Source organism: Xiphophorus maculatus, chromosome 5 (genome assembly GCF_002775205.1).
Source record: "Xiphophorus maculatus strain JP 163 A chromosome 5, X_maculatus-5.0-male, whole genome shotgun sequence".
Taxonomy (NCBI): Eukaryota; Metazoa; Chordata; class Actinopteri; order Cyprinodontiformes; family Poeciliidae; genus Xiphophorus; species Xiphophorus maculatus.
The window spans coordinates 10,033,756-10,060,607 of record NC_036447.1 but is presented as its reverse complement, the minus strand read 5'-3'; the positions used below and the strand labels follow the sequence as shown (position 1 = coordinate 10,060,607).

At 37.3% G+C, this 26,852-nt stretch overlaps 4 protein-coding genes across 5 annotated transcripts; 3 read left to right on the top strand and 1 right to left on the bottom strand.

Moving 5' to 3' along the window:
- Positions 1–50: 50 nt before the first annotated feature.
- On the top strand, positions 51–5,997 carry LOC102220509 (putative RNA-binding protein Luc7-like 1). Its single transcript, XM_005797510.3, has 10 exons — positions 51–594; positions 1,059–1,153; positions 1,492–1,590; positions 2,627–2,737; positions 2,838–2,981; positions 3,168–3,344; positions 3,423–3,577; positions 3,656–3,685; positions 3,983–4,138; positions 5,107–5,997. The coding sequence occupies exons 1-10, from the start codon at positions 534–536 to the stop codon at positions 5,342–5,344; spliced, it is 1,266 nt and encodes a 421-aa protein (XP_005797567.1). The 5' UTR covers positions 51–533; the 3' UTR covers positions 5,345–5,997.
- A 1,203-nt stretch (positions 5,998–7,200) lies between these two features.
- On the top strand, positions 7,201–10,364 carry cenpm (centromere protein M). Its single transcript, XM_005797509.3, has 6 exons — positions 7,201–7,353; positions 7,930–8,006; positions 8,204–8,302; positions 8,678–8,757; positions 8,912–9,003; positions 9,932–10,364. The coding sequence occupies exons 1-6, from the start codon at positions 7,297–7,299 to the stop codon at positions 10,079–10,081; spliced, it is 555 nt and encodes a 184-aa protein (XP_005797566.1). The 5' UTR covers positions 7,201–7,296; the 3' UTR covers positions 10,082–10,364.
- A 5,016-nt stretch (positions 10,365–15,380) lies between these two features.
- On the bottom strand, positions 15,381–17,600 carry LOC102219983 (myoglobin). The gene is made up of 4 exons (XM_005797508.2): positions 17,504–17,600; positions 16,724–16,825; positions 15,883–16,102; positions 15,381–15,790 (listed from the first exon to the last, which is right to left on the bottom strand). Exons 2-4 carry the CDS (start codon positions 16,804–16,806, stop codon positions 15,650–15,652), a joined length of 444 nt encoding a protein of 147 aa, XP_005797565.1. The 5' UTR covers positions 16,807–16,825; positions 17,504–17,600; the 3' UTR covers positions 15,381–15,649.
- A 2,298-nt stretch (positions 17,601–19,898) lies between these two features.
- On the top strand, positions 19,899–26,303 carry serhl2 (serine hydrolase like 2). 2 transcript variants are annotated; one of them, XM_023333156.1, is made up of 12 exons: positions 19,899–20,094; positions 21,043–21,180; positions 21,996–22,109; positions 22,297–22,338; positions 22,420–22,439; positions 22,983–23,057; positions 23,339–23,448; positions 23,534–23,613; positions 23,701–23,735; positions 23,811–23,887; positions 23,983–24,070; positions 24,922–26,303. In XM_023333156.1, exons 1-12 carry the CDS (start codon positions 20,037–20,039, stop codon positions 25,063–25,065), a joined length of 981 nt encoding a protein of 326 aa, XP_023188924.1. In that variant the 5' UTR covers positions 19,899–20,036; the 3' UTR covers positions 25,066–26,303. The 2 variants fall into 2 exon arrangements, with proteins under 2 accessions (XP_023188924.1, XP_005797625.1); XM_005797568.2 differs by having other exon boundaries at positions 21,037–21,180.
- Positions 26,304–26,852: the final 549 nt, after the last annotated feature.

The following is a 26,852-nucleotide window of genomic DNA, read 5'->3' as shown; positions in this document are numbered from 1 at the left end:
CCAGTTGACTGCAACACCTCATCGGAATCACGGAGCGCGCGCTTTCCGGTGGCGCGCACAAAGAGGAACTGAGAAGGCGGAAGAGAGAGGACGTTGAACAAACTTGACAACTTCTAGCTGCCTGGCTAGAAATACGTTTAGATACTATGTTAACAGAACAAGTTGGTTTTAATTTCCATACATATTTGGTTAGCTAATCAAACGCACTGACTGCATTCACTCAGCTCGCCACACGTTTCAACCCGACTAATGGACTCCAGCAGTTTTTAAACAGCCGCTGCACTTGCTCCTTTCAGCGGTCCCGAAGCCATCCACCTTTACAAAGCCATATTCAGCTTCTGTAGAAGTACAGTGACATTCAGTAAACTAAAGAAGCTGTGGCTTTTGGGCTTGAGGTTTTCTTGCTGGTGGGGGAAGTTAACCGTGTTATTGTGAAGAAAAAAGCCAGAGGAGAGGCCTGCAGCTGAAGAGACTGGCCCGCGAGAGGAGCACTGCTGGCGGGGACGGACCCACTCCAACAACGATAGGCCAACATGTCGGCCCAGGCGCAGATGCGAGCGATGCTGGATCAGCTCATGGGGACGGGCAGAGACGGTGAGCCGGACTTGTCTTGTTTCAGTCTTGATTGATAGCCTGACAGCGCTCGATGACTTGTGTTAGCATTAGCTGCAAGGCTAAGCTGTCAGTGAGGCGTGCTACTCACAGCCTGGCTAACATGAGGGCAGCTAACTGCTTAGCAACTTGTTGTAGACAACCTTACATAGCTACTTAAAACCTTATTTAGAGTTTAACGACAGAGTGCATTTGAATTAAGCCGTTTTCTATGTAGCTATTACAACTAGTCGTTTTAAGTTAATTAAGTCCCTGTGTTTGTAACTTTGTTCGCCCTGTTAAGAAATACTCAGCTAGAATGAAATGACTGACTGAAATCTAAACTTCAGTTTAGATTTTCTTTTATAGAATCACACTTGTTTTAAGGGAGCAGAAATATTTAATAAAATGTATTAAAATAAAACTGCAAATCTCACACCTGCTGCCTTGCTTTTTGTCTGTTTCAGGAGACACCATGAGGCAGAGAATTAAATTTACAGACGATCGAGTCTGTAAGAGCCACCTCTTAGATTCATGTCCTCATGACATTCTGTCAGGCACCGTAAGTATGATTAATCCAAGTAAACTTACTGGACAATAAAAAATAAGTATTTACATCAGGATTTGATTAGGCTTGAGCAGAGTGATTGCATTTATAAACAATATGTGGGCTGGAACCTGTGATTTAGGTTGTTCCTCATGATGCATTTTAGATATTATGATTACTACATACACACCTTCTATGTAAAGACTGTGGTAAAACAAGTCCAGACTAACAATTATGTATAATATTTCTGTTATTTATATAATATTTATATTATTTGTATCTGTTAATATTCATATTAACAAGGAAGTGATGTAGAAAGTGTATTATTGCATTTATTTTCTTTATTGTTTTAGAGAATGGACCTGGGAGAATGTGCCAAAGTCCATGATTTGGCTCTGCGAGCAGATTACGAGATCGCTTCCAAGGAGAATGAGTATTTCTTTGAGCTTGATGTAAGTCACCTAACTGCTCAAGCTCAAGTCTGACATTTTGAATGAAAAAAACATAATCTTTGTCCCAGCTGAATCAGACATCGCTTATAAGATTCTTAAACAAAGCAACTGACTTTTTGTTGTTGTTGTTTCCCCAAATATACAGTACAGACCAAAAGTTTAGACACACCTTTTAATTCAATGAGTTTCCTTTATTTTCATGACTATTGACATTGTAGATTCACACTGAAGGCATCAAAACTATGAATAACACATGTGGAAATATGCACTAAACAAAAAAGTGTAAAACAACTGAAAATACCCCTTATATTCTAGTTTCTTCAAAGTAGCAACCTTTTGCTGTGATTACTGCTTTGCACACACTCTGCATTTTCTTGATGAGCTTCAAGAGGTAGTCACCTGAAATGGTTTTCACTTCATAGGTGTGCCCTGTCAGGTTAATTGGGAGTTAAGTGGGATTTCTTGCCTTATAAATACTCATGAAAATAAAGAAAACCCATTGAATTAGAAGATGTGTCCAAACTTTTGGTCTGTACTGTATGTTAAGTAATTTTAAACATTTTCTTTTGCTTAACATATCTTCCATGTTTTATTTATCTACCTGAATCAGGCTCATAATATGTGCATAGCTCAAAAGCATTATATGTCTGCATCTTAGGGGTTTAGGTTGTTTATATAATTAAACTCTTTCTTTTAATATTGTCAAAATTCACAATTTATAAGTCCTAAAACCCAGAAGTGTGCTCTGCGCTTAGATTTGGCTCCTTCTCTTGTGGGATTGTTTGCTGAATAACTACAGAGGGAGATGCAATTACTATTAACAAGTAAACACTTCCATAAACTTAATATATCATTGCTTTGCCACTTTTCAAAGTGGCATACAACCTATAGTAGTCCAGCAAATAATCCTGTTCACCCTTATTACATACAAACACTACCAGTAGTGGGATAAATGATTCTACTTTCTAATAAATCATTTTGTCATTTTAGAATTCTAAGAAATACTGCTACTGAACTGTCGAATATGTTGTTCCAGGCTGCAGAACACCTTCAGTCTTTCATTGCTGACTGTGATCGTAGAACAGAGTTGGCCAAGAAGAGACTAGCTGAGACTCAGGATGAGATCAGCGCCGAAGTGGCGGCAAAGGTGATGAGCGCTCTGTTTGGTTTAAGCGTTGTACTCCCAAGAAAAGCAACAAACTTTTTTTCCGTCTATCTTTTTCTCTTTCTCTTCCCTGCCATGAAAGGCCGAGCGTGTCCACGAGTTAAACGAAGAGATTGGGAAGCTTCTGGCTAAAGCGGAGCAGCTGGGGGGCGAAGGGAACGTAGATGAAGCCCAGCAGGTGCTGGAGAAGGTGGAGAAAACCCGGGCCTTGAAGAAAGAAGCAGAGGTCAGAAATGTTGCCTTTCCGTTGCTTTGTTTGGCTCTCCAGGTTTTAGGTGAGCCTGCATTATGAGCACGACCTTAATTCAAACGTTTAAGTTGTAGTTAAATGATATTCAGAATGCCAAAATAAATGTTGGGAGTAACGTTCTCTTCTTTTCTAACCCCGATTTTGCTTATTTGTTTTAAAAAGGATGTTTACAGAAACTCAATGCCAGCTTCCAGCTTTCAACAGCAGAAACTTCGGGTGTGTGAGGTGTGTTCAGCCTACTTGGGTCTCCACGATAATGACCGCCGCCTGGCAGACCACTTTGGGGGCAAACTTCACCTCGGTTTCATCGAAATCCGTGAGAAGCTGGAAAAGCTGAGGGTAAGTTTGCTTGTAGTCATGGATCCAGTATATTTACATTTTAACTTCTGATCTTTTAACTCCTCTTTCCATATTCAGAAAGCCGTTGTAGAAAAACAAGAGAAATTGCGCATGAGAAGACGTGAGGACCGTGAAAAAGAGGAGGAAAGAGAGCGACAGTGGGAGCTGGAGCGGGAAAGAGAGAGGGAGCAACAACGAGAGTGGGAGAGAGAACGAGAAAGGGAGCGGAGAAGGTAAGAAATTCAGCCGCACAATGAAAAAGTTTGCATTTATTCACAGACGTCATATGTATCTTTGTGTCATTTTCTCAGGTCTAGATCCAGAAGTGGAGATCGATACAGGTATTCCTTCGCTGCCTTGAGTCGCATGCATAGCATTTCTGTTTTGTTTTTTTAAAGATTTGAATTCTTTATAGAGAAATGGTGAGAAGATATAACATGTGATGTTGCAGTTGTTAAAGAGAATTTATATTTACACGTTGTATTTGTCACCCTCATCAAAGTGAAAATCACCCTGAAAATGGATTTTTCTCATGCAGTCTTGCAATCTGCATTACAAACTGTTTCACCATATGCCATGTTTACTATTACTATCATGTTTTATTTAATGATTCAATTATTGAAAAATTGCTTAAACAGGGATGGAGGCAGTTCATCGTCGCATCGTGCGAGACGGCACCGCTCCTCTCATTCCAGAGAAGACGGACCTGACCGGGATCGTGAGCGAGAGAGGAAGCATCGACACAAAGACAGACACCGCTCACGCTCCCACTCTCACAGGCACAAAAAGAAGAGGTGTATATATTATTTATCACTTCAGTTAATTTGTATTTGAACAGAAATTAACATTTAAGCATATGTTGTCAAGTGAATCAGTAAAGTGGAGTGACTTTGAACAGTGAAAATCTACCAACTTTTGAAATCTGTCCTAAGATATTACTTCCTAATTCTTAGGAACACATAAAGAAGTATTCATGCTCCAGATTTTTTTTTCTTTGTCATATTGCATATTGTCATATGTGGCAGGTCAACACAAAATGGTGCATAATTGTGAAGTAGAATTAAAATGAACACCACTATGTTTTAAAATATGGCAGTGAATGCATCATGTTGCTGGGATGACTTCTTTAGCAGTGACAGCAAAGATGAATGAAGCTGTATACATAGCTGTTGTTAAAGCGTGCCTTCAAAGGCAAGTCCTCAAGGGCCAGTTTTTTTTCCATGTTTTAGATGGTCCTCTGGTCCAACACACTTGATTCAAAGGAACAGAATAATTAAAAGTTCCCTGGGGAGCTAGATGACATGAATTATTTGAATCAGATATTTTGGAAACAAAAATGAATCTAAAACCGGCCATTTGATCTGTTCTAGTAAGACAGCAGCACCAAACATACAACCAGAGCTAAATGAGAGTGGTTCAGATCAAAACATAATCTTTTGTCGAAACGGCCCAGTGAAAGTTCAGAACTCAACGTGGTAATTCTTGAAGTTTACAGTTCGCAAGCCCTTCATCTGGTTGAGCTTAAACTTCTATACAAAGATGAAGTAACACAAAAGACTTGCAGCTATTGAAGATGGGAAAGGTGATTGTGCAAAGTTGAATACAAGCAATAGAGGTCGGATTTTTACTTTTAAAAAAAGGAAGCCATTCATCCTTTTCCTTCAACTTCAGAATTGTTGCTCTTTCCCAATAAAACACACTGATGTGCTTTCTGTTGCAAAGGATGGCTTTCATTCTCTTTCCTTTTTCTTTTTTCCTTCAGATCCTCTAGAGACAGATCATCCCACACACGTGACAGAGAGCCATCCCCGTCCCAGGAGAGGTGGCGGGAGCGTGCAGCGGAGGGATGGCGAAATGACAGAGTGGAGGGGGCAGACTTGGAGGACAGGGAGCGCTCTGCTTCTCCTAACGTGGCCAGAGGAAAGGAAAGGGAGAGATCCATGTCGTTTGAGCGAGACCGGCGCTCCAGCTCTGAGGAACGGGAGTCTGGCGAGATCTGAACAGTTACCCTGCTTGTTTGGATGTTAAATACAAAAGAGGAAGGGGAAATGAGCTTGTTGGTGTCGGTGCATTTGATTTGACTATGCATGTTCAAAATGGAACATGGGTTTGTGGATGGTGGGGATCAAAGAAACATGCAAACCAACTTTTAAAAGACTATAGAAGGCGGGACTTGTAAGAAGGCTGTACAGTCATAATTTTTTGTCATCTTGCTGGCCTGACAGTTATTCGCACAGTTACAAGGGGAGAGAGGCTTGGCTTTATTTCTGTTTTACTGAAGAGCTGTTCTTTTCCTTTTTTACAGACTAGTTAGACCGTTAATGTTTCATACACATTAATGATATAGATGGGCTGTGGATGACAAAATTCTTCTAACAATGTTTTATTTGTTGCCTTGCAGACAATAGTCTCCCCATACACAACCTTTAAGAGGCGCCATCAAACGTGCTCCCCTTGAAAACAGCCTCTGTTGTTGTCCTTAATGAAATCATCTAAATATTTTCATCTGTTCAATTTACAGAATAATGATTGGTGCATATTTACACACTGTTGCTGTAATGTAGGATGGATTTACTGGAAGAGTTTGTGGGAGGGGTCCACATTACCATACCACCACCACAAGTGAATAAAATGTTCTTCTTTTGTTCAAATACTCGTGGTATGTTTTTTTTCTTTTACTTATCACAATTCAAATATGTTTTGTGACACCATTACCCATTGAGTAGCAAGGCTGTACATTTTACATTTACATCTAGTTGTTGCAGCTGACAAAGTTCGAGGTTTGTTTTAAAATTTAACAAAGCCTTTTGCAATGCAGCCTGCATTCTTTCCAGCAGTAACACAGATTGATCATCTCCATACCACTATGCCAAAAAGATGTAGTATTTTGCTCCAAAGTAGCCCATGAGCAAGTTAGTGGATATACCTCAGAGTACACAAATATACTTTAAAGAAATCTGGTGTCTAATAAAAATGCTTTCTTTTTATTTGTATTATGTATTACCTTTCCAAGAAAAAGATTGTGTGGATTTTTGCTGTAAACTACAATTGGTAATGACCTTAAATTTATCACTAGTTTGTTGCCTTTTGTATTCAAATAGTTCCTGATGGTATTCTAATTTGAGATCCACCTCGGCGTGCAACGGAACACATATTTCTTACATGACCCTTAAAATGAAAAATATGTCTCTTTAAAGGTCCAGGCAAGTACAACCTTTGTCAGTAGTAGGGTTTAAATGTTTGATTTTGATGTGTTAAATTATCTGATCTTTACCAGATTCCAAAAGTTTTTAAATGTAACTGGAAGAGTGCCAAACTATGCATAACAGATTCTACAGTATTACTAATTACATGATTAACAAAAAAAAATGAAGTATTGTCTAAGAAACATGCATACTCAAAGCTTTTACATTCATTTGTGTGATGTTTAATAGAATGTTAATGGAAATGTTGCTTTATATTTGAAGCCATTGTTATAATTTGTATTTTGTATGTATTGGAGCTTGTAAAGTCTTATGAAAAGCATCCTAAATTTGACTACAAGCCCAAGCAAAAAAACAAGACAGAAAACAAATACCGGACGACTTCTCTGTAAAGATGTTTGCCAGACAATTGTTTAATTTTGTTTAAATAAAAATAATCATATCAATTTTACTTAACCTGACATTTACTACTTTAACAAAACACTTTTTTTTTTTGCAATATTTGTTCATTTATTTTCCCATTAACTAAACGGGATCTCTCCTGCCAGGAGATCGAAACGGATGACTTGCAGGTCATGCTTGGCACCGCCAGATGGCGCACAGTGACTACGATTCAGACGTAATGACGTCAAATACACGTTCGAAAAAGAAGCGCGAGCAAAAGAAATGAGCCGAGACGTACACGAGATTGTTTTGCTAAATATCCTGAGTTGATTCTGGTTATATTATTTATCTCTCTCAATGTTAAAATGTCTCTGTTAAAACCGTTCAGTAAACTTCCTGATCTGAATACGGCCAACATCCTGGTGAGCTTGTTTTTTTTTTTTTTTTTTTATGTATGTAGCGCCGTAAAGCAGGACTGTGTGGACGTTAATCTATTTAACTTGTTCTAAGTTTTGACATATTCTGGTACTTTCACAAACTCAACCCATATTTGGGTTTATACACAGCTTAGTCTGATAAAATTATTGTTCCCAGTATAAATATAATCGCTTCATAATGCCTATTCTTTGTTTTACCTACTAGTATCCAGACTGTTTTGACTAGTTGAGCTAAACCTAATCAAAAAGCTTGGAATATTGCTAGTTTATAGGTAACACCTGAAAAACTGTGGTGGGGAAGCAGGAATCAAACTACAATTTTTCTGATTGACCGACTCCTTTACCTCAAATTTTAAAAAAGTAATATACATAACTAAATAAATCACTCTTTTGTATGAAGGGCATATCTGCTGTGCTCAAGGAAACAAATCAAAAATTGAATATACATTCACTCGAAGCAGTTAATTTTGAGGCGTTTTGACCTCTCAAATGGTTTGATTCTCAATAATGAATTTAATAACCAGCAAGTTTTAATGTTGACTCAAAGTGATTTCCCCGCAGCTGGTGGAGAATGAGGAGCAGTTTCAGCAGAACTTGGCAGATACCCTGGTGGAGGAGACGGCTGTAACCGTGAATGTGTGAGTGACCCTCTATTCACCCTTCTAACGCTGCAGGTCAGCTGTCTGATACGGGCTAGTTTAGGAAGTGTGGCATTGTTGTGTTCATGTCAGTTTTATTGCAAAGTATTCCTATTGCTCTTACAGCCAGTTTAAAATCAGCTACCATGATCTTCTTCAACGTCTCTGTGACTGATTACATGCCCCCCTCACTGCAGGAGACTAGCCAAGAGTCTCCCGCTTCCCATGGAGAACGATGAGAGTCGGCCGAGGATCGACCTGGTGGTGTTCATCATTAATCTGACCTCGGACAAGAGGTAATGTTTAATCTCAGTCACTTGACAAAACAGGTAATCCATTCAAATCCAGCGGTTTTGTTTTCTGTTATTCTAAGTTTATTCACTTAGCATTGATTTGACCTCTGTCTAAAGGGTCTTGGCATGAAAAACTGATCCAAATTGTATGATTATAGAGAAATATAGAGTCAAATCCATATTTTATCATTTGTTCATAACTTCATGGAAGCCAAATTCATATGAAATTAGAAAACGTTCTCCTGTTGGGCAGAAAAGATGACTTCTGTATTTAATTGTATAAATAGAGACTCCTTGCAGTATTTCACATTACTTTGTACTAGAGTAAATGCTCAAACAAATAATCCTGTTATGTGTTTCGTTATTGTTTTGTCATAGTTTTGAGTCAGCAAAAGCTTCTCTGAAATATTTGGATCCTGGATATTTCCTTGGGAAAGTCTGCTTCGTGGCTACTAATGGTATGACAAATCCTCTCTAGAGTCACACAAGTGTACCACAAGCTAGGAAGAGTACTAATAAATCACTGCTTTCAACATAGAGGCTTTTGAAAAAATGAAAAAATAAACACCTTTTCTCTGTGAGTGGTTGATCTTTTTACTATTGTCCGCCCAGCTCGCCATGCCTCGGTCCGCACAGGGTGCCTGGATGCTCTCAGACAGCTGGCCGCCTTGCTCCACTGCCCTCTGTTGTTTGCTGAGGATCAGGTTTGTGCCACAATTACTGAGCATATTTTCATTCTAAAGTTTAATCTACTAGCCAGAAAAAAGATTAGGACATTAAAATGAAAGAACAAAAGAAATGTTTAATAATAACATTATGTGGAGGTCATAATAGCTTTCTTTTTTTTTTAAATCTTGCTTTAATGATAATGACGGTGATGAGAGTTTATTGCCTGTTTGGAGGAGTCATGCCAGTTTTATATCGGGTTTGTTCTCAACCACATTGAGCCCAAAGAATAAAATATGGCATATTCATAAGAGATATTAAAACTGTGCTGCCTTTCACTGTAAGGCATTAACTTTTCATAGTGTTTGTTTATTATTGTTTTTCTGCTTTTTATTAGATTTTTTAAAATGACAATCATATCACTGAATCTTTGTAAAAAGCCAACCTTTCATTTGAGCTCAATTATTGAGAAAGAAAAAAAATGCAATGTTTTAAGACAGATTAAAAAACATGTTCCAGTTGTTCCCCCTGCTGTGATTTCCTTCAGAATTCCTATGCAGTCTTGAAAAGTCGGGAATTTGCTTTCATCATATTCCAGTTCTGGATCAGTTTGGGGAAAACAAGTACAGGTTATATTGCTTTTAGAGATACATTTCTCTCATTCTTCCAATAAAAGTTAAATAATTCATATTAAATGCAGTGAGCTTACATTCTTTTACAAATCAAGATGTTACCAACAGATCACCCAGAATCCCCTCTTAGATCACCCTACAGGTTTTACATAGTGTTCATGACATCCATAGAGAAAGGTTGATTTTTTGTTTTTCTTTTTTTGGAACCATTTCTGTGTTGATTTCACTATATTAATAAACGATAAATTAAGGGCTTTATCTAATCTACAACATATTTGTGTTTTCCCAGTTAGTTATATATGTCACTCAGTTCTTCATTTTTCTTCTTCCACAGTCTCCTGAAGGAGCAACGAGTTCAGCGCGAAGGCTGCTCACTATCCTCAAAGTGGCGTCTGGTCTCGTTCCGAACACTACCGCTCTGTACCTGTCCAGTCTGACCAGGTGCACCATGCCGCCGGACATCGACCAGCCAAGTTTCGATTAGCTCCCCTCTGTCATTTAATTGAAGTAAAATCTTTCCTGCTGTCTTTGTTTGTATTTCTTTGTAATGCTTTATTTCATTTGTTTCATCTGTGTGTGTCTGTTGATGTATTGAGTTTTAAAGATGGTATGCCATAGTTTTTTGTTTTTTTTCCAATATGCTGTACATAGTGCTGTGTGTTTAACCTAAATATGTGCTTTAATACAAATCTCCTGTTAATATAAGGAGATGTATGTAATTAGGATTTATAACTTTGAATTCTGTTCGTCAAATAAAAATGTAACCTTAGCTCAAGTCTTGTGTCGTCTTAAGTAGACACAAGCTCATTTCTGTGATATCAAAGGAGGTCAGTTGGGGGAAAAGGTGTGTCTACACCCAGAGCGTGTCCAGAGACCCCGTCCCTAGAGTCACGTCTGCATGCAAACATTAACACGCACGCTATTAATAGTTATCATTTTGGCAATTTTCCACCGTACAGGATGTTAAACACATGACCTCCAACTGAAGACTACAATGAGTTAGTGAGACAAAGGAATTTCTGCGAAAACAATGATAGCTTTGTGTCTTCTTGCGTCTCAAAGCTGTTTTCTCTCCATGCTGTGCAGAAGGAAGACCTATTTAGACACATCCCAGGAATGATCTGAGCACGAAATGTCCATCTGCACATTGTCTGCACTTTACCCTGTCAGCTCTGTAGCACAAAGATCAGCTGATGACCTTTTGAGTCTGTGTATGACTTCATCTCTGGCAAGAAATCTGGAATAACACTCAAGAGGATGTTCATTCAGCTGTTTCAGAAAGATGCTCTGAAATAAGAGTTCACAAAATGCAAATACAAGCTAAAGGTGAAGTCAAAGCTGTTGTCACGTTTCTTATTAAAGCTGATTTGTTGGAGAACGTTACACAGATCTAAGCATGAGGAAATTATGCGGATTTCGTGGAACATCAACTGTCACGTCTTTAGGGTGTGTTTGCTGTTTTAGATACGATCATGATTTGGAAAGTGTGTTTTAAGTCCAGGGATTTGAAATTGACCATTTTTAACTGCGCTAAGACAGTACTTCTGCTGTGACGTCACTGTCATTTTATTTCTGTTATATGCTTTGATTCTGTTCATCTGTAGATGATAGACAAGAGAATAATTCTTAGACTGTATTGCATGAACAATACAGTCTAAGAATGTCTAATGTAGTATTTTGGATAAATGGAAGACAGTACACACATCCACCATCACTTTAGTGCCAGTTCAGTGCTGTCTAATTTAATTTCTCCTGTAGGTCCTTAACATATTCTGCTTTGTATGGCTGTTTTTCTTCTGACCAGGTTTTTGATGGAAGAAAACGCTGATTTTCTTACTTGTCTTTTTGGCTCATTGTTCCTCTTTCTTCACACCACAGTGTATTTTTTAATGGTTAGTTTCTTTTGTATTTTTCATATAGGCAAGATAGATTTTGGTTTTAACTTGTTTTAGGTTTTAAAATAATTTTTGGTGAAGATTTGCTTAGAGTGGACTAAACATTCTGAGCAGAAAACAGTAAAACTTTTAAAAGACCTGACAGTTAAACCATGGACAGTTCAGGTCATGGTCCAGTCATTAAATTCCTAATTTATTTTGCAGGTAAATCATCTGCTAAATTTAATGCTGATCTGTCCGTCACCTATCCAAAAAGATACAGTAAATATCTGCTGTATTGGAAAACAAATCTCTTGCTTAGTTTTGGGAAACAAGTGCGCGTGCTGATGTTGATTGATCCTTGCTGGTGCCATTTTCTGCTTTTTTCTGAAACAAAAGTGTAAAATACAGAGTTTTTAATACAGTAAGCTTAGTGAAAAGTATGTGCAAGACCTGCTTAAAGATTATTTTCAAAAGGTACTTGTCGTCTGACAAAAAAACCTCATCAAACATTTTCTAATATATTGAATATGACTTTACTGTTAGCATCGGAAAGAAAAGTCAGAAGCAGACTTTTGTATTCTTTTTCCTGTGTGTCTTTCCACTTCACATTTTCCATGATTTGTGGCTTAAGCTTTTCTTTTCCACGTATTTCCTTGTCGTACTAAAGGAAAGTTAAAAACCCTTCATGAGCAGCCTGGCCTTGCATAAAAACCGTGTCTTCTAAAACTCCGCTTTTTATTGGTCTTGTGTTATTCTAATTTTGAGTAAATAATGATTTTATGTTTTTACTATCTGTAAGCCATGAACATCAATATAAAAAATTAGGAACTTTAAATATACAGTATCACTGATATGATATGTATTTCTCACTTTGTGAACTGAATTGCTGAAATTATTCAACTTTCCTACGCTATTCTTATCCTGTGAGATGGTCACGAGGAGTGACATGGAGCTGGCAAACGCTTTTGTTCATAGCAAAGTGAAGATGGGTTTGTGGGATGTGCAGTTATTTTTTAAAAGTTCTTTGCATTGAGTTCATATGCATTTGATCACTCTCCACTGTGAACTAAAATCACTGCCAACTGTCAAAGAAAAGATATGCTAGAAATCTTGCAACGTATACAATATGTTTCCCTGCCAAAATGTTGGGCCGTGGCCGTGTGAATGTCCACAGAGTCCAAATTAACTTGAGTACGCAGATGGAGCCATCAAGTCATTTTGAGATATCAGACAATTTCCTGTCTCTGCTTTTGTTGTTGTTTGATATGACCAAGACTGTTTATTGCTGTTGAATATTTTTGTAGGCATTTCATTATACGCACTACTGTTTTACAGAGTGGGCTTTGTTGAACGTAATATTTGTACATAATATTATCAAAACCCAAGGAAAAATTGAGTAAAATTGTAGTGTCTAGGGTTAGGGTTAGGGCAAGTATGACTGAGATCCATTGACACAGACTCTGTGATGTCATTACAGCATAAAGTTCATCTACTAAATAATAATTTGAAGGGGGTGAATATTTATGCAGTCGTTTATTTTACACCTGATTTTTATTTAATTGTCTTTTTTTTTTAAGAAATTAGTTTTTACTCTGACATTGAAGTTTTTTGTAAATCGATTTGTCCAAAAAAAAAAATGTTGATCTTGATTGATTTGTAAAAGCAATAAAATGTGTAGAACATCCAAGGGGGTGCATGTGGCGTTAACCATAAAAAAATGTTTTTATCAGAACATTAAACTTAGACTTTAGGAGTTTTAGACAGGCATTTCCAACAAAGAGAGGTATTACTTTGCAAAATTGTATAGCAGGATTTCAGATATACAGCTTCAACCTTCTCTTTAGCCTCCCAGACTCCCACCAAGCTCTCAGATGAATAAAGAAAATCTTCTAATCAGCAGTTACAGTGATTGCAATAATTTCCTGGAATGCTGATTTTTTTAAGTGCATGTGTTAACTCAGAAAAAAAAAAAAGCTTTACCATGCAGACCAACTCTGTAAAAAAAACGCAACTAAGAAAATCTTGTGACACATTTCTCAAGCATACACCTGATTGCCTCTCATTCACAAAGCGTATCGTGTAATGCGGGTTTACTGATCCGCTGAAAAGCTTTGACCTCAGCTGAGCTGTCAGCTGTTTGAACTTCAGAGGACAAGGTTGAGGAGAAGTGGAGGCAGAGGTGTGTCTCTCTAAAGGGATTGTGCTTTGTGTCACGTCTACAATGTGTGCACAAACACACACACACACATTCACACACGCACTATTAAGAGGTTATCATCAAGGCAATTATCCGTCAGACAAGTTAACCAAACAGTGTTTTGGCACCAAGTAAGGACTGGGAAGGACAACAGGATGTCAGTGGGATGCAGGAATGTCCATGATAGCGCTGATAGCCTCGAATCTCTTGGCTCTTTCACGCACGTCTTTGCTAAAACGGACAGAAGCACTTGACCATTCAAGCTGAAAGAGAAGGCCATGACTTTCCACTCATGGAGACTCACACTGTTGAGACTTTGTTGAAATGTGATAAAGGTATTTTATTTAAAGAGGTCCGAGGACGAAACAAGAGAAACTGGGTTTGAGTACCTGTGTTTGAATAGTTTTGTATCTGACAGCATGACACGCTACTATCAGTTTTAATTCAAGTAAAACTAGTCAATTTCTCTGACGCAGCATGTTTTTATGCTAACACTATATTCAGATTTTGAGTTATAACAATTCTCGTCTTTTTTTTTCTAAAAAAAAACATGCAGAGAATGTTACATTTAAAGATATCCTTAAAACTTTTATGAAGTTAGTTTGCAGAAAGGTGAAGAACTCCTCACAATAGTGGAAGGCTACCACAACAATTCAAAAAAACATAAATGGAGAAAACGTATTAGAAGATTTTCTTGGATGTAGTATACCTATAATTATAGCTAATAAATATATTAATTTTCACAAGAAATATTTGTTGTGATTAACAGAAATGTGTCTCCCAGTTTTCTTAAAATGTTAAAGTAATGTTAGCAGAGTTTGATGCTTGCATCACCTCAACAACCTTTTCTGATTCTGGTGGGATAAATAACAACTAGGAGTTCTGAGAAGCGCACCACCTCTTCTGGTAAACTTACAATTAAGTTAACTTACAATAAGGTATTACTTATTAGGCAAACTGATGTAACATGTAGTTAGAATATATGCTGTGTGTCTGAGAATGCAAGCATAAGCATAACAACAGTCTTCTATGACATTTAATATAAGCTAATTTAGTGTTTTATTCTTTGCGTATGAGCATCTTTTGTGTGAGCTGTTTTAAATATCTAAAATCAGCCAAAACAGTTACCTTAGGTGTTAGCTTTTCAACACTGTTGAGTTCGTCCCTTTTCCACAAGATTTTAAGATGGTAATCTTACAGTTAACTCCCCATAGTGTTTTCATATAGCATAGATCCAGATTATTAAAGCTAACCCGTAGTCTAATGGGGCCAAAACCAAAGCAGATATCTTCAATCCTTAAGCAACTCCATACTCAACAATGCAACAGAGGCCCAAGTGAACAAATTTTTATGAACTTTTAAACCATTGTCACATCTGGTGTTTACAAAGTAGCCAATTCATCATTTACAGAAAGAAATGAAGACTGGAGATCAGCACCCTTAATGATCATCAAGAATCAAACACATACTGACCGCAATCAGCAAAACTATTTAATTGGTCTGTAATTCTATGAAATAGCTTTCATTTCCACTACTATTATAATAATTGAGTTTTACCTTGATTTACTTTTCTATCATAGTTATTTTGTGTCAAAATACTTTACCTGTTCTGTTTTCAACAGTGTTTCACACAGGAAGATTGTTACTAGAGCTCCCCTTTCAGGGTAAACAATACAAACACACAGAAAGATCACCAAAAGAAGTGAGCAGTAAGAAGAAGCAGAACAGTCTTTATTGGTAAAATGGGATTTACAGTACATTAAAACCGTTTTCAAGAATTTAGATGTGCATTAAGCGAACAAGCAGTTAGTTACAATGAAAGCAAGTCTCTTGAGCTTAATAAGATTTTTTTAAGGATAAGGTTAGTATAATTAATCAGCAGTCTTATTACTCATTGAATGTCAAGATGTGAAAGTGTTTGCAAGTGGAAGATTTTCTGATTGCTGAAATCCAAGACGGTCTTGTGTGACCAGATTGTTCAACCAGAAAAGCCCAGCTCTTTGTAGGTGGTGTCGATGTCAGCGATGACAACCGCCATCACGTTCCTCAGGGCCTGCTGGCCGGCAGCGTCCAAGCCGGCCTTCTCCCCCATGATTTTAGCGATCACCTCAGTAATCAGCTGAACGGAAGGAAACATCGAGAACGTCAGGGAAACTACTTCAAGAGAAGCGTTTTAAAGGGGAAGAATTGCTATGAAAGCAGCATCCTCACCCTGAAGTTATTGATTGGGATCTTATGCTTGGTGGCGTGAGTGTTGGCCAGGGGTTTGAGGATGGCGGCGTGGTTGCCTTTGGCCTTTAGGAGCTCACCGAGCTTCTTCAGCACAGTGGCGCCGTGGGCAGAAACAGCTGCGTTGCTGGCCAGGTCTCCCTTGGCAATGCCAGCAAACTTCGGGAACAGCTTCTGGGTTTCTGGGTGCTCATGGAATAAGCTGCGGGGAAAGGAAAGAAGAATCAAAGAATGATGAATTATTGCACCAAAAACTTAGTGACAAACTATTTAGGTAAACAACTTAGATTTTCATGAGAAGGGATAGGCTGGTTACCGGTATCTTCAGCACTGTTTTAAAAACTTAGGAATTCAAATCTGCATACATTTTCCTAATCCCAGAAATTCCTCTTAATGAGGCACTAGGGGAAGTGTCTGAGCAACTGGAGTTTTCTCAGACTGTCTGGAACTTTGGGTAACTCGGTGCTGCACACTGCTGGCCAGCTTACTGAAATTGGATATCTAATATTTCAACATGCATAAATGTTAGATATCCAATCCAACAGCATGACTGTTAGGCATAAATGAAAGCCTGACCAGCTAACATCAGCTTGTTTGACAGAACAGAATACAAAATAATACTCTGAAATAACCACTAAAAACCAATAATAAATTTGATGTCTGATTTGTATTTTTATAAATCATGACAAGAAATAACCATAACCATCAACTCCTGTCTTCATTCACAGTAGAGGACGTGTTGTTATTGAAACACTAATTATTGCTGTGAAAACAATCTGTCACGCAAGGATGGAAACAGTCTTATCATTCCAGAACCACTGACCGGGTCAGAACCAGATTCCCATGGGTGTTGTAATCCGCTTCCACCGGACCCCAGTGCTTCAGAACCATATCAAAATCCGCCATGATCAGGGAAGACAAAAGTCTGACAAGAAACAGATGTATAAAATAGTATATAAAACACACTTAGTTAGGGATTAAGGCTCTTCTTTCCAAAAAGGAGAAGTAGCAGAAAAAAATCCAGTTTTAGGAGGATTGTAAAAGTTCCCAAACAGTGTTATCTTGTTGTGTGGCATTGCATTTCTCCTGTTTGGTTTGGTGGCCTCGGGCCAAACCCCACTCAGTTCAAGGGCATCTCATTGCCAGAATGTGTTGAATCTATTACCTCATTTGCCCTTAGTGACTGTGTAATATAGCCTCAGTGCAGTTTTGTATAAATTGATATTAGATACACAGTAGATGCATCTTATATCATCAAAGATTATTATAGCTGTAAAATGCATGCATGCATTTCTCTTTTAACTATTGATATTTTTCTCTTTAAAGGCAATAGTTCTCCAAGATTTGCTTGTGCTCGTCAACTCTTTGTGAAAAATGATCTAAAGATATCTTTTTGTGGAAGAATTTCTATGCATTTTGAACATATCTGTTATAAACCAGGACCAATTATCTCAGTTAAATATTTTAACAGTTTTTGCAAAGAAACTGTTCCTCAGTCTATTGATTTAGATTTAAATTACATTAAACCTTTGACATTAATTTAAATGTTCCAGTTTTTGCCAGAGATTCTGATGCAAAATCAATAGTAAAGGTATTTACTGACCTGCAAGCTCAAAAATGATCCTGTGTGGTTATTCAAGTTTCTCCTTGGCCTGACTCCCCCCCTCTCAAACTGTCCTTTTATACTCCCTCCCTCTGTCCTGCCACCCAATTTTTTTCCAGCACTCCTCTCAGTCTACTGCTCTTCCTGCACGTCTCTTAAAAACACTCTCACCACCACCAACCTCTGATGCCCAACAAACATCAGCTTAGCCACCTTTCAATGCAAACTCTTTTACTGTAGCTCTACTTGGAAGTTTAGTGTCGTCGTCCTCAATCGCAAGTCTTTTACAGCCTCCATAGTGTTTTCTTGTTGGAGGCTCTATCCATTTTCTCAGAAACTCTGACCAGCTTCTTGTCCTTGCTGAAGAAAACAACTCCAGACCATGATGCTGCCACCACTATGTTTTACCAAAGGTTTTCTGTCAAACATATTGTTTTACAAGAAGACCAAAGTTCGGTTTGGACGTTTCAGGCCAGAGCACCTTCTTCCACATGTCTGTTGCGTCTTCTAAATGGCATGTTCTAAAATTTTAACAGAAATGTCATCTACATAGGGAAATAAAGAAAACAGCAAAAGTATGGGAGACAGAAACGCTTTTTACAGAGTGAAATGTGAACAAACATGCACACAAAAAAAAGAAAATTGGTTACTATATAGCTAAAAGCAAGCTTTTCTAATTCTTTCAGTATATTTTCTATGATCAAAGTTAGGGACCAGATCCCAACACAACAATTTAGGAATAAATGCATGTGATTGCATAAAGTTTCATGTGTAAAAATTCATAGACAACATCTTTCCCAGATTAATTCTTCAACATAGTAAAAGCCACAACTCACATGACTGTTAAAGAACAGTCATGTTCTTTAATTAAATCAAACCAACAGCTATGCTGTTATTTTTTAATTTTAGCTAGTAATAGCCTCCACTTGAGCTATTTTTTTTCATCTCAGCACTAACATTAAAGACTGTGCTTCATCCTATTTGTTGATTTCCAGGATTCTAAAATCTGCACAATTAGACTTGTGAGTTATTGTTTCCATAGATGCTCCCTGCCGAGCGTTGCTCAGGGGATACTTCCCTCCTTTATTCTGCTCTCGGATTTCAGCCAGATTGGATGTTAGAAAAAAAATACCCTCCTGTTTTGGCTTTGAAGAAATAGAGCCAGTAAGTATACAAAGGACATCATCTTAAAAGGATGTGCAGCTCAAGCAAAGAAGGTCTATTGTGGTCCCAAACTGACCTTCGGAGACAGTTTTCTGTCACAACAACCTGTGATTCCCTAGACAATAAAGCTTTAAAGTCATACACTGACCCACACAATCTTGATTAAACATTTTCATTCAAGAAGAGAAATAAAAAAGTGGGGTATTTTTTTAAGACTTGTCCAAGCCAACAATAATGCAGTTGATTATTATTATATTCATGCTTACACCTGCAGCTTAGATGTTATGTATAAACCAGCTGCAATGTTTTCTCTACAACCCAAATTTCTCCGGATCATTTACCATGCATGTAAAATAAGTCAGAATGATGTAAAACAACCCTCATAAACAAAAAAATAAGTGGACTTCATTTCATCTACAAATCATCTGACCTACTGTTTGTGTCCCATGTGTGACAAAGGAATGCTCCGACAATTTCACTTCAGTTTCAAGAGTTTGTTTCCTCTTAGATAAAGCATTCCATGATGGCATTTTTATTATTTCATTTGTAGATTCATCAGTTCACTGCTGTTGGACCTAAAATTTCAAGAAGATCTGCATATGTAAGGGTTTCACATCCATACATGGTGCAAAACCGGTCTACATGCAAACAAAATGTAGGTACATGTTTAAATACCGACCACAGTTTCTTAACATGCATTTAGTCACACAATTTGCAAACTATAAGCTCAACTATCAGCTTATTAATGTAACTTATTTCCATGATAAACAAATGTACAGTACTTGACCAAATGTCATAACATTAAATATAATAATTATTTAATCAGAATCAGAATCACTTTATTGCTGTTGCCACAAGTTCTCAGGCTAGAAAACTGCTTCGGTACAATGATGCAAAAATGAATAAATAGAAATAAGAATAAAAATAAAATAATAACAATAATAAAATTAGAAGATCAATATAAAAAGGAAAAATTGCATTTGTAATTTTTGTCTGAATCCAAAATTTGCCTGATGATCCAAAACAGCTCAGAGTGACAAAAAGGGGGGGAGGAAGAAATAAGTAGGCATCAGAATGTCAGTGGTTGTTATCAAGTGACAAACCTGCCCTCTGCTGGTTAATGTTTAACACTGCACTGGGTGAAAAGTACGCTCCCCCCCGACTGAACGCTGATTGGATCAAACTTCTCAGTCGGATCCCAGTTTATCCAATAGCAGCGTCCACTGAACTAACTGGTATGCAGCAACCGGAAGACATCGGCGAGGCTCAGAAAGAATTTAAATATTTGGTTCAAAGTTGACAGCAAGTTTTTCTTATTTTATTTGACTTTGAATTAATAGATTTTTTTTAACTTGGGGAATTGTCCGAGATGATACAGGCTTTAAAAGGTGTCAGACACGTAACGTCCGGTACAATGAAGCAAGCAGGTAGCTATTGCTATATCATGTCTGATAGTTTGATAGTAGTTGATCGACAGAGCCACATAAAGCTTTTGTAACAAAAAAATGAGTTTGAACTTATTTACCCAGCTTGAATTTGGAGCAGAAATTCAAATCTGCTACTTTTTTCCTTTTGCTAATTATGTGAAAACAAATCTCTTCCTAACTAAAACAAAAGCTGCCTGTGTGACTTTAGTCAAACAGAGATATAAGATCTGTAGTGGTGGCAAACATTCCTGAACATGAGCAGTAACATTAACATGATTTCACTCTTATGATGTTTCCACGAAATGGTGCATATGCACAGGGGTCTACCACCAATTCAGATGAGGTCAGCTCCTCAGTTTTTCTTCTGTTATCCTGGTCTGCAGCTTACAGGTCTGAAATCTGATTCATGATATGAATGACTATGATAAGACGAAAATCCTAGCATCGGTTCATTCTTTTGAGTTTGGGGGTAGAGCTGATTTCTGATGTTTTAAAATAAACCTGCATGACGTAACTAAACCAAAAGGTATCTATTTGGATACATTCAGTATTTCAGATCTCTTCAACAACAAACATACAGCAGGAGACTGAGGGACGATTGTGCCCTACTCAAGAAATTTACAACTCTATTCAAAACTCTGTCTGTCCCATCTTGAATAACTGGGGCTTCCCATCTTGAAACTTGGAAAATTTTACTTCAAACCTTCGGGTTAAATGGATAATAATGTATGTACAACTTTTGTTGTGCTCTTGTTTTTAAATTTCTTGACATGTTGGTACTGCTCATTAGGAAATGTTTGGAAACCACCTGCTTAAAAACTTTCAGTGTATAAAAAATTATTTAGGTCTTTCTTTGATGGGCTAAAATTATCTTGAGAGACCACGTCACTCATCATAATTATTAACAGTATGTATCGGATCACCTCATCACTGCATGTCCAGTTACAGAGCTCTGTGTACCAGTCCCATGGGGGGAGATCAGAGGTAAAATCTGGGGTCCTGATCACGGTCGCCCAGTTCTGTGCCTGCATGGCTGGGCAGACAACTGTGGGACGTTCAACACGCTGCTCCCTCTTCTACCTAAAGGTGAGGTTTTTTTGTTTTGTTTTTGCATTAAATGTGAAACATGTTTTCTAATTACACTGAATGTTTAATCAAACCCCAGCCCTTATTGTAACATGGGGTCTATAAAAGTAATAGTAGCTCTCAATTTTATATAACAGTGGACATGTGTTGCTTTTCCACATAGTTATCATTTGTTCCACAGCAAACCTACCAACCTTAATCTCATGTGACCAAAGCACTCAGTTCAAATTAAAGTGCCATCAGCATTCAGTTAACTCCATGTGTATGGTTTCTATGGATACTGTCACACCGAGATGCTAACAGTGAGCTTCGAAGAGTTTTATATACCACCAAGAAAAACTCGAGTTCTCATCCAGCCTAGTTTGTCACAGTTTCAGTTGTTTCCCATTTTCAAATTGTACATTTTTTGGGGTTACAAGTGCAAGATTATTGTTGAGCAGCTTTTTTGTTGCAGCTACTTCCTGACTCATTTTTTAAATGGCATGACCTCTTGTCTTTCTGATTTAGAAGAGCCTTTTTGAATGACCTTGGTGTCACATCATATATATTACCCAAGGCAACAAAAACTATTAAATCTAAAAATCAAAAGCATCCAACACTTTAAATACAGCACTGATGATTTTTTTTCCCCTGGACGTTTTTCCCACTGACTAAATTTGTTTAAATTAATTCTTTTTTCAGTGTTAAATTGTGTATTTAGATGACAAACAAATGCTTTTCAACGCTGCTTAAAAGTCTTTACCAGTGGTGCCAATAATTGTGGCCGTAACTCTTAAAGGAGGACAGGTTCTCCTCATTCTTCATTCTTTTTTCAGACTTCAGATATGTTGCAATCGACCTGGCAGGTCACGGCTGCTCATCCCACCGTCCTCCTGGAGTTCTGAATGCCTTCCCCTCTTACGTGATGGACATGCGCAGAGTTGTTGATGGTACGTGATGACCAGAACTGGCAAACTCCCATTTTGGCAATTAAATCAAATCAAATTTCATTATACTAGCTAGCAGCATGTATTTCCAGTTTACCTGAAAGCAGTGGTGTATTACTTGAGACCAGGAGTTTAAGACTCGTTTTATGGTTCAAAATGGAGTTGATGATGTGGAAAATTACACCCACAGCTCTACAGTGGAGCAAATTCTCCATCATTGGCCACAGCATGGGTGAGTAAACATACAGAAAAGAACTACAGTAGAGCCGTAAAGTATTCTTGTATTTTAATAATATTCCTGTTTTTGCTTCAGGTGGTAACGTAGGTGGAATGGTGAGTGAGCCTCCTTACAAAAGGAAACAAACATATAATTCACATAAATTGTGAAACACGGTGGTGGCAGCATCATGCTCTGACAAAGCCTTTGATTCAGTAAGGACAGGAAATCTGGCCAGACTTTATGAGAAGAGAATGGAGCTAAATGCAGGTTAATAACTATTGACATGGTACAAAACAGTTGAGACTGAGCTTTAGCTTTAGCTGTTGCTTCCAGGACAGTAAACACAAAACCAGAGCCAGAACCGGAGGGTTTAAAACAGCAAAAATGTTTTGCAAAGAAAAATTGTGAAAAATGTCAGCTTGTAGATGTGCAAAAATGATAGAGATTTAACCTAAGAGATAAAACTACAGCAAAAATAGTTCTTAATTTGTAGAGCCCCTATTAAAGGAAATTCATGTCAAATTTTCAGGTGTTTCAAATGTTGAAAAGCACTTATAATTTTACTTTCAATTCACAATTCTGCAATACTGGTATTTGTTGAAATAAAACACAGAGTTTTTGTTTGTATAAATGATACAATGTGGTGTTTTCCACAGTTCAGCGCTCTCTATCCAGAGATGGTGGATGCCTTGGTGCTGCTGGATTCCTACGGATTCTTACCGACAGATCCGGTATTTTTACCAACACTACAGCGCTTTTCTCAGTTAAATTCTTATGTCAGAATGTCATTAAAGATCTTTGCATTCAATGAAAAAAAAAAGTAGGAAATATTGTTGAATGTTATCTCTTTGAATGATGATATATTAACCTGTTGGATTCAAAATGATCCATTTGTTGCATACTTTTATCCTATTCTGGAATGCTGGAGGCAAGAGCCCAGAGAAATGAATAATATGAAAAATGGATTATTTAAAATACTTTCTGACATCACTGGATGTCAATTTATTTGCAGAAAGAAATGCCCAGAATATTACGACAGGGGCTGGATGAGATGATACAGTTTGAAAAGAAGATGGAAGAAAAGAAGATGAGAGTTTACACTTACGAAAAAGCCGTTGAGAGGTACCACATCTTCTTATATCTGCTGTTTTCAAGACTTATTATATGTCACACTCGTTCGGTTTCGTACTGTGTGTTCAACATTTAGGCTTTTGGCTGGAAACCCAAGTTTGACTGAGCAGTCTGCAAAGATCCTCCTAGAGCGAGGTCTAGTTAAAGTTGAAGGAGGTACATGAATAACCTTCTGACGTCTGATCTACTGTATTTTGTCCTCATAAAGGATTTGCAAGCGCGACTGATAATTCTCTGTTGCAGGAGTTCTGTTCTCCAGAGACTTTCGGATCAACTTGGTAGGCGACTGTTGCGCCGTTTGACTCCGTGTAGTCACGCGATGCGGCTTGTGAACGTTTCTTTTGTGTTTTTAGAGAAACGTAGTACGGATCAGTCTGGAGCAGAGTCTGGAGCTGCAGTCAAGCATAGAAGCCCCTGTCCTTCTTGTTCTGTAAAGATCTTCTTCCGCTTCACTTTTTTTATTTTTTTCCGATTCCACTTGGATTTCATCACACTGAATACGTGTGCTTACGTTTGTTTTAACAGAGCAGAAAGTGGCTTTGAGAAAATGTTTGTCGAGTCTGATCAGAAGAAATACACATCAGCTCTTCTTCAGGCCTTCAGGGACCGACATGTGAGTTAATTCCTCCTGACTGCTTTTGTGAAGAGAGTTGTGTCAACCAATATCCAAGTTCAAAAGGTCCACTGTTCTTCATCAATACATGTCAACACAGGGCTGTTTGCTGTTCACTTTTCAGCAGGAGTTGATAGAGATCAACACTGATTTCAGAACATTTAAAACAGAACTAAACACTTCTTTTTGACTAATTTTAAGGATAATATTTCACATGATTTTTAAGTTTTACAGTACTGTTTTTGATGAGCCATTGAACACTGACATTAATGGGTGTGGGATGACCTCAACATTTAAAAACCCCCCAGTGTGACTGATTTAAAATAATTCTGTAAGGAAGAGTGGGGCACATTTCTCAACAGTGTTGCAAAAGTCTCATTCCCAGTTATCATAAAGGCTTGATAGGTATTGTTGCCACCAATAGTATAACAAGTTATACTTAGAAGATGGTTACTTTTTCAGACAGTGCCAGTTTGATATGGTAGCTTTCCCCCTTAATAAAATCATTGGTTGTAAATTGTATTTTGTATTTACTCTTTCTTGATGATCTAAAGCATAAAGTGTAATAAAGAAGCGAAAACACAAGAAATTTGTGCTTTAAGCCTAAAATAGAATAGTTATTGCGGTGTTGAATTTATTTTAGAATCACAAAAACATAACTTATTTTTGCTTTCGCTAGTCTAAACTAGTTGCATTTATCAGCATCCCCCATTGCAGGTGCTAAATTCAAAAGACATGATCTATAAACTTTCGGTGCCACGTTAACATCAACCTTTTCTCCTACACACTGGTGAGAAGACAGCCAATTCAAGTTTTATTTTTTTTTTTTCATGCACGTTTCTGTGTTTCAGAACACGGTGGTGCAGGTTCCAGGCAATCATCACGTCCACCTGAATAACCCTGAAGTGGTCGCACCACTTGTGTCAGAGTTCCTGCAGAACAAAGCACTCTCAGCATCAACAGGCTCAGACAATGTTCATCCTCCTAAGTTATAGTGAACACACTATAGAACAAACTTTCATCTTTCAAATTTTGTCAATTTTTGCGATTCAAGGTTGTGAATTGTGCATTAATCCAGCTCTGTTTACCCTTGCTGTGGGTCTCAGAAGTAAAACCTCAAGCTGTTTTACTTGTGATTAACTATTGCATTAAATACACGTAAGTATTTAACCTGTTTTGACATGATTTTCATTTACTCAACTAGAATCTGTGATGACAACTTCTGCCTTATGAGCAAGTAAAAAAACCATGAGTGAGTACCATGGTTCTCAAAGGAATAATTCGATTGTGTGTCTTGCTCTGCATCAAGGGCAGTCAAAGTATAGTTTTAAAGATCAAAATGTAGATTAAATAAAGTTGAAACACATACTTTAAATTTTTTTTCACCCTATTGGTCTGATGATATTTTTATTGTCAGGCCAATAGTGTTTCCATTACTTTTAATAATAATGGAGTTAACCAGAAATGAACTTGAAATTATTTTTGCTTTTGGGAATATTTAAGGTTGAGGCAAAAGACTCTTCAGAGGAAACAAATCAAACAAATTTAGGCTTTCAGTTAATTCAATGTGACCATTACAAGGTGATCAACTGCCGGATGAAACTGGTGAAAATCCACCACTGTCCTCATAGCAAAATGTAATTTCAACTTCAGGGATTAAAGAGTGTGTTCTTTATTGTTGTTTTCACACCCGTTGTATCATCTGGAAGGTGTCAAAGGTGATTGATCTTTTAACTCGTTTCAATGTTTTCTTTCTGTTGTAGATAAAATATATACTTGGTGCCATTAAGTAAAATACCTTGTTGTTGTTTTATTTTTTCCTGGTCTTTATGTAGTAGACATGTTTACTTTAGTTTGTTTAAATCATCAGTCTCTTATTAAAAACAATGTGCCATTCCTCCCACAATACCTATGTAAATGGCGGAGTTCCTCAAGGTTCAGTTTTTGGCCTATTATTATTTTCATTCAGTTTTTCCATCGACTAGCGTCATTTAGTCTTTTTCTGATATTTTCTTTAACCGCTATGCTAATTACCTTCAAATATCCTTTAACCATATATTAAACAGTCTGTCCACCCTAATCCACTGGTTGACTGACTTTTTTGAAATTATCTTGTTCAAAACGTCCATTAAGGTTGAGACTATGCTCCACTGAACTTGCAATCAAAGAATTAGTCAAGCTTGTGCTTCCTTTTGCTCAATCACCAAATAAAGCATTCATTGATTTGTTTTCATGCCTCAGTCCTTGTTGGAGATGTTTTGACAAATTATTTTTCTTTCATGTTTCAGACTCTGTTGATTGGCTTTTTAATTTTCTAATTATCTGCATGCGTAGTTCTTTATGTCTCTGAAAAGCACTTTCTCAATAAATTTTACTTGGATTTCAATTTTATCTCTTTACAAAAAGCATTTGGTTGTTAATTTGTACACAAATAATTTAAATAACTGCTTTCTGTTTTGCTGGCAAAATTGAGCAGATTAATTTGTTTCCTGTATTTTTTTCCTCTTTTTTTTTTCAAAATTAAACAAGCCCCAAAATGAGAAACGAGAACTTCGGTTTTACAGGTACTCACAGTGTCCATTAATTAAGAATAAATAGATCAACTTCAGGGGAAATAAAATAAAAAGAGGAACAATGTGTACATCTTTTATATAAATATACAGGGGGAAAAAATGTGACAGTGCAGAAATGCTTACTTTGTTTTACAGCAATGACAATATGTCTATGATACTGAAAATCTTTGGCTTGAAAGATTTAAAACCTGATACCTAAAAACTGAAGA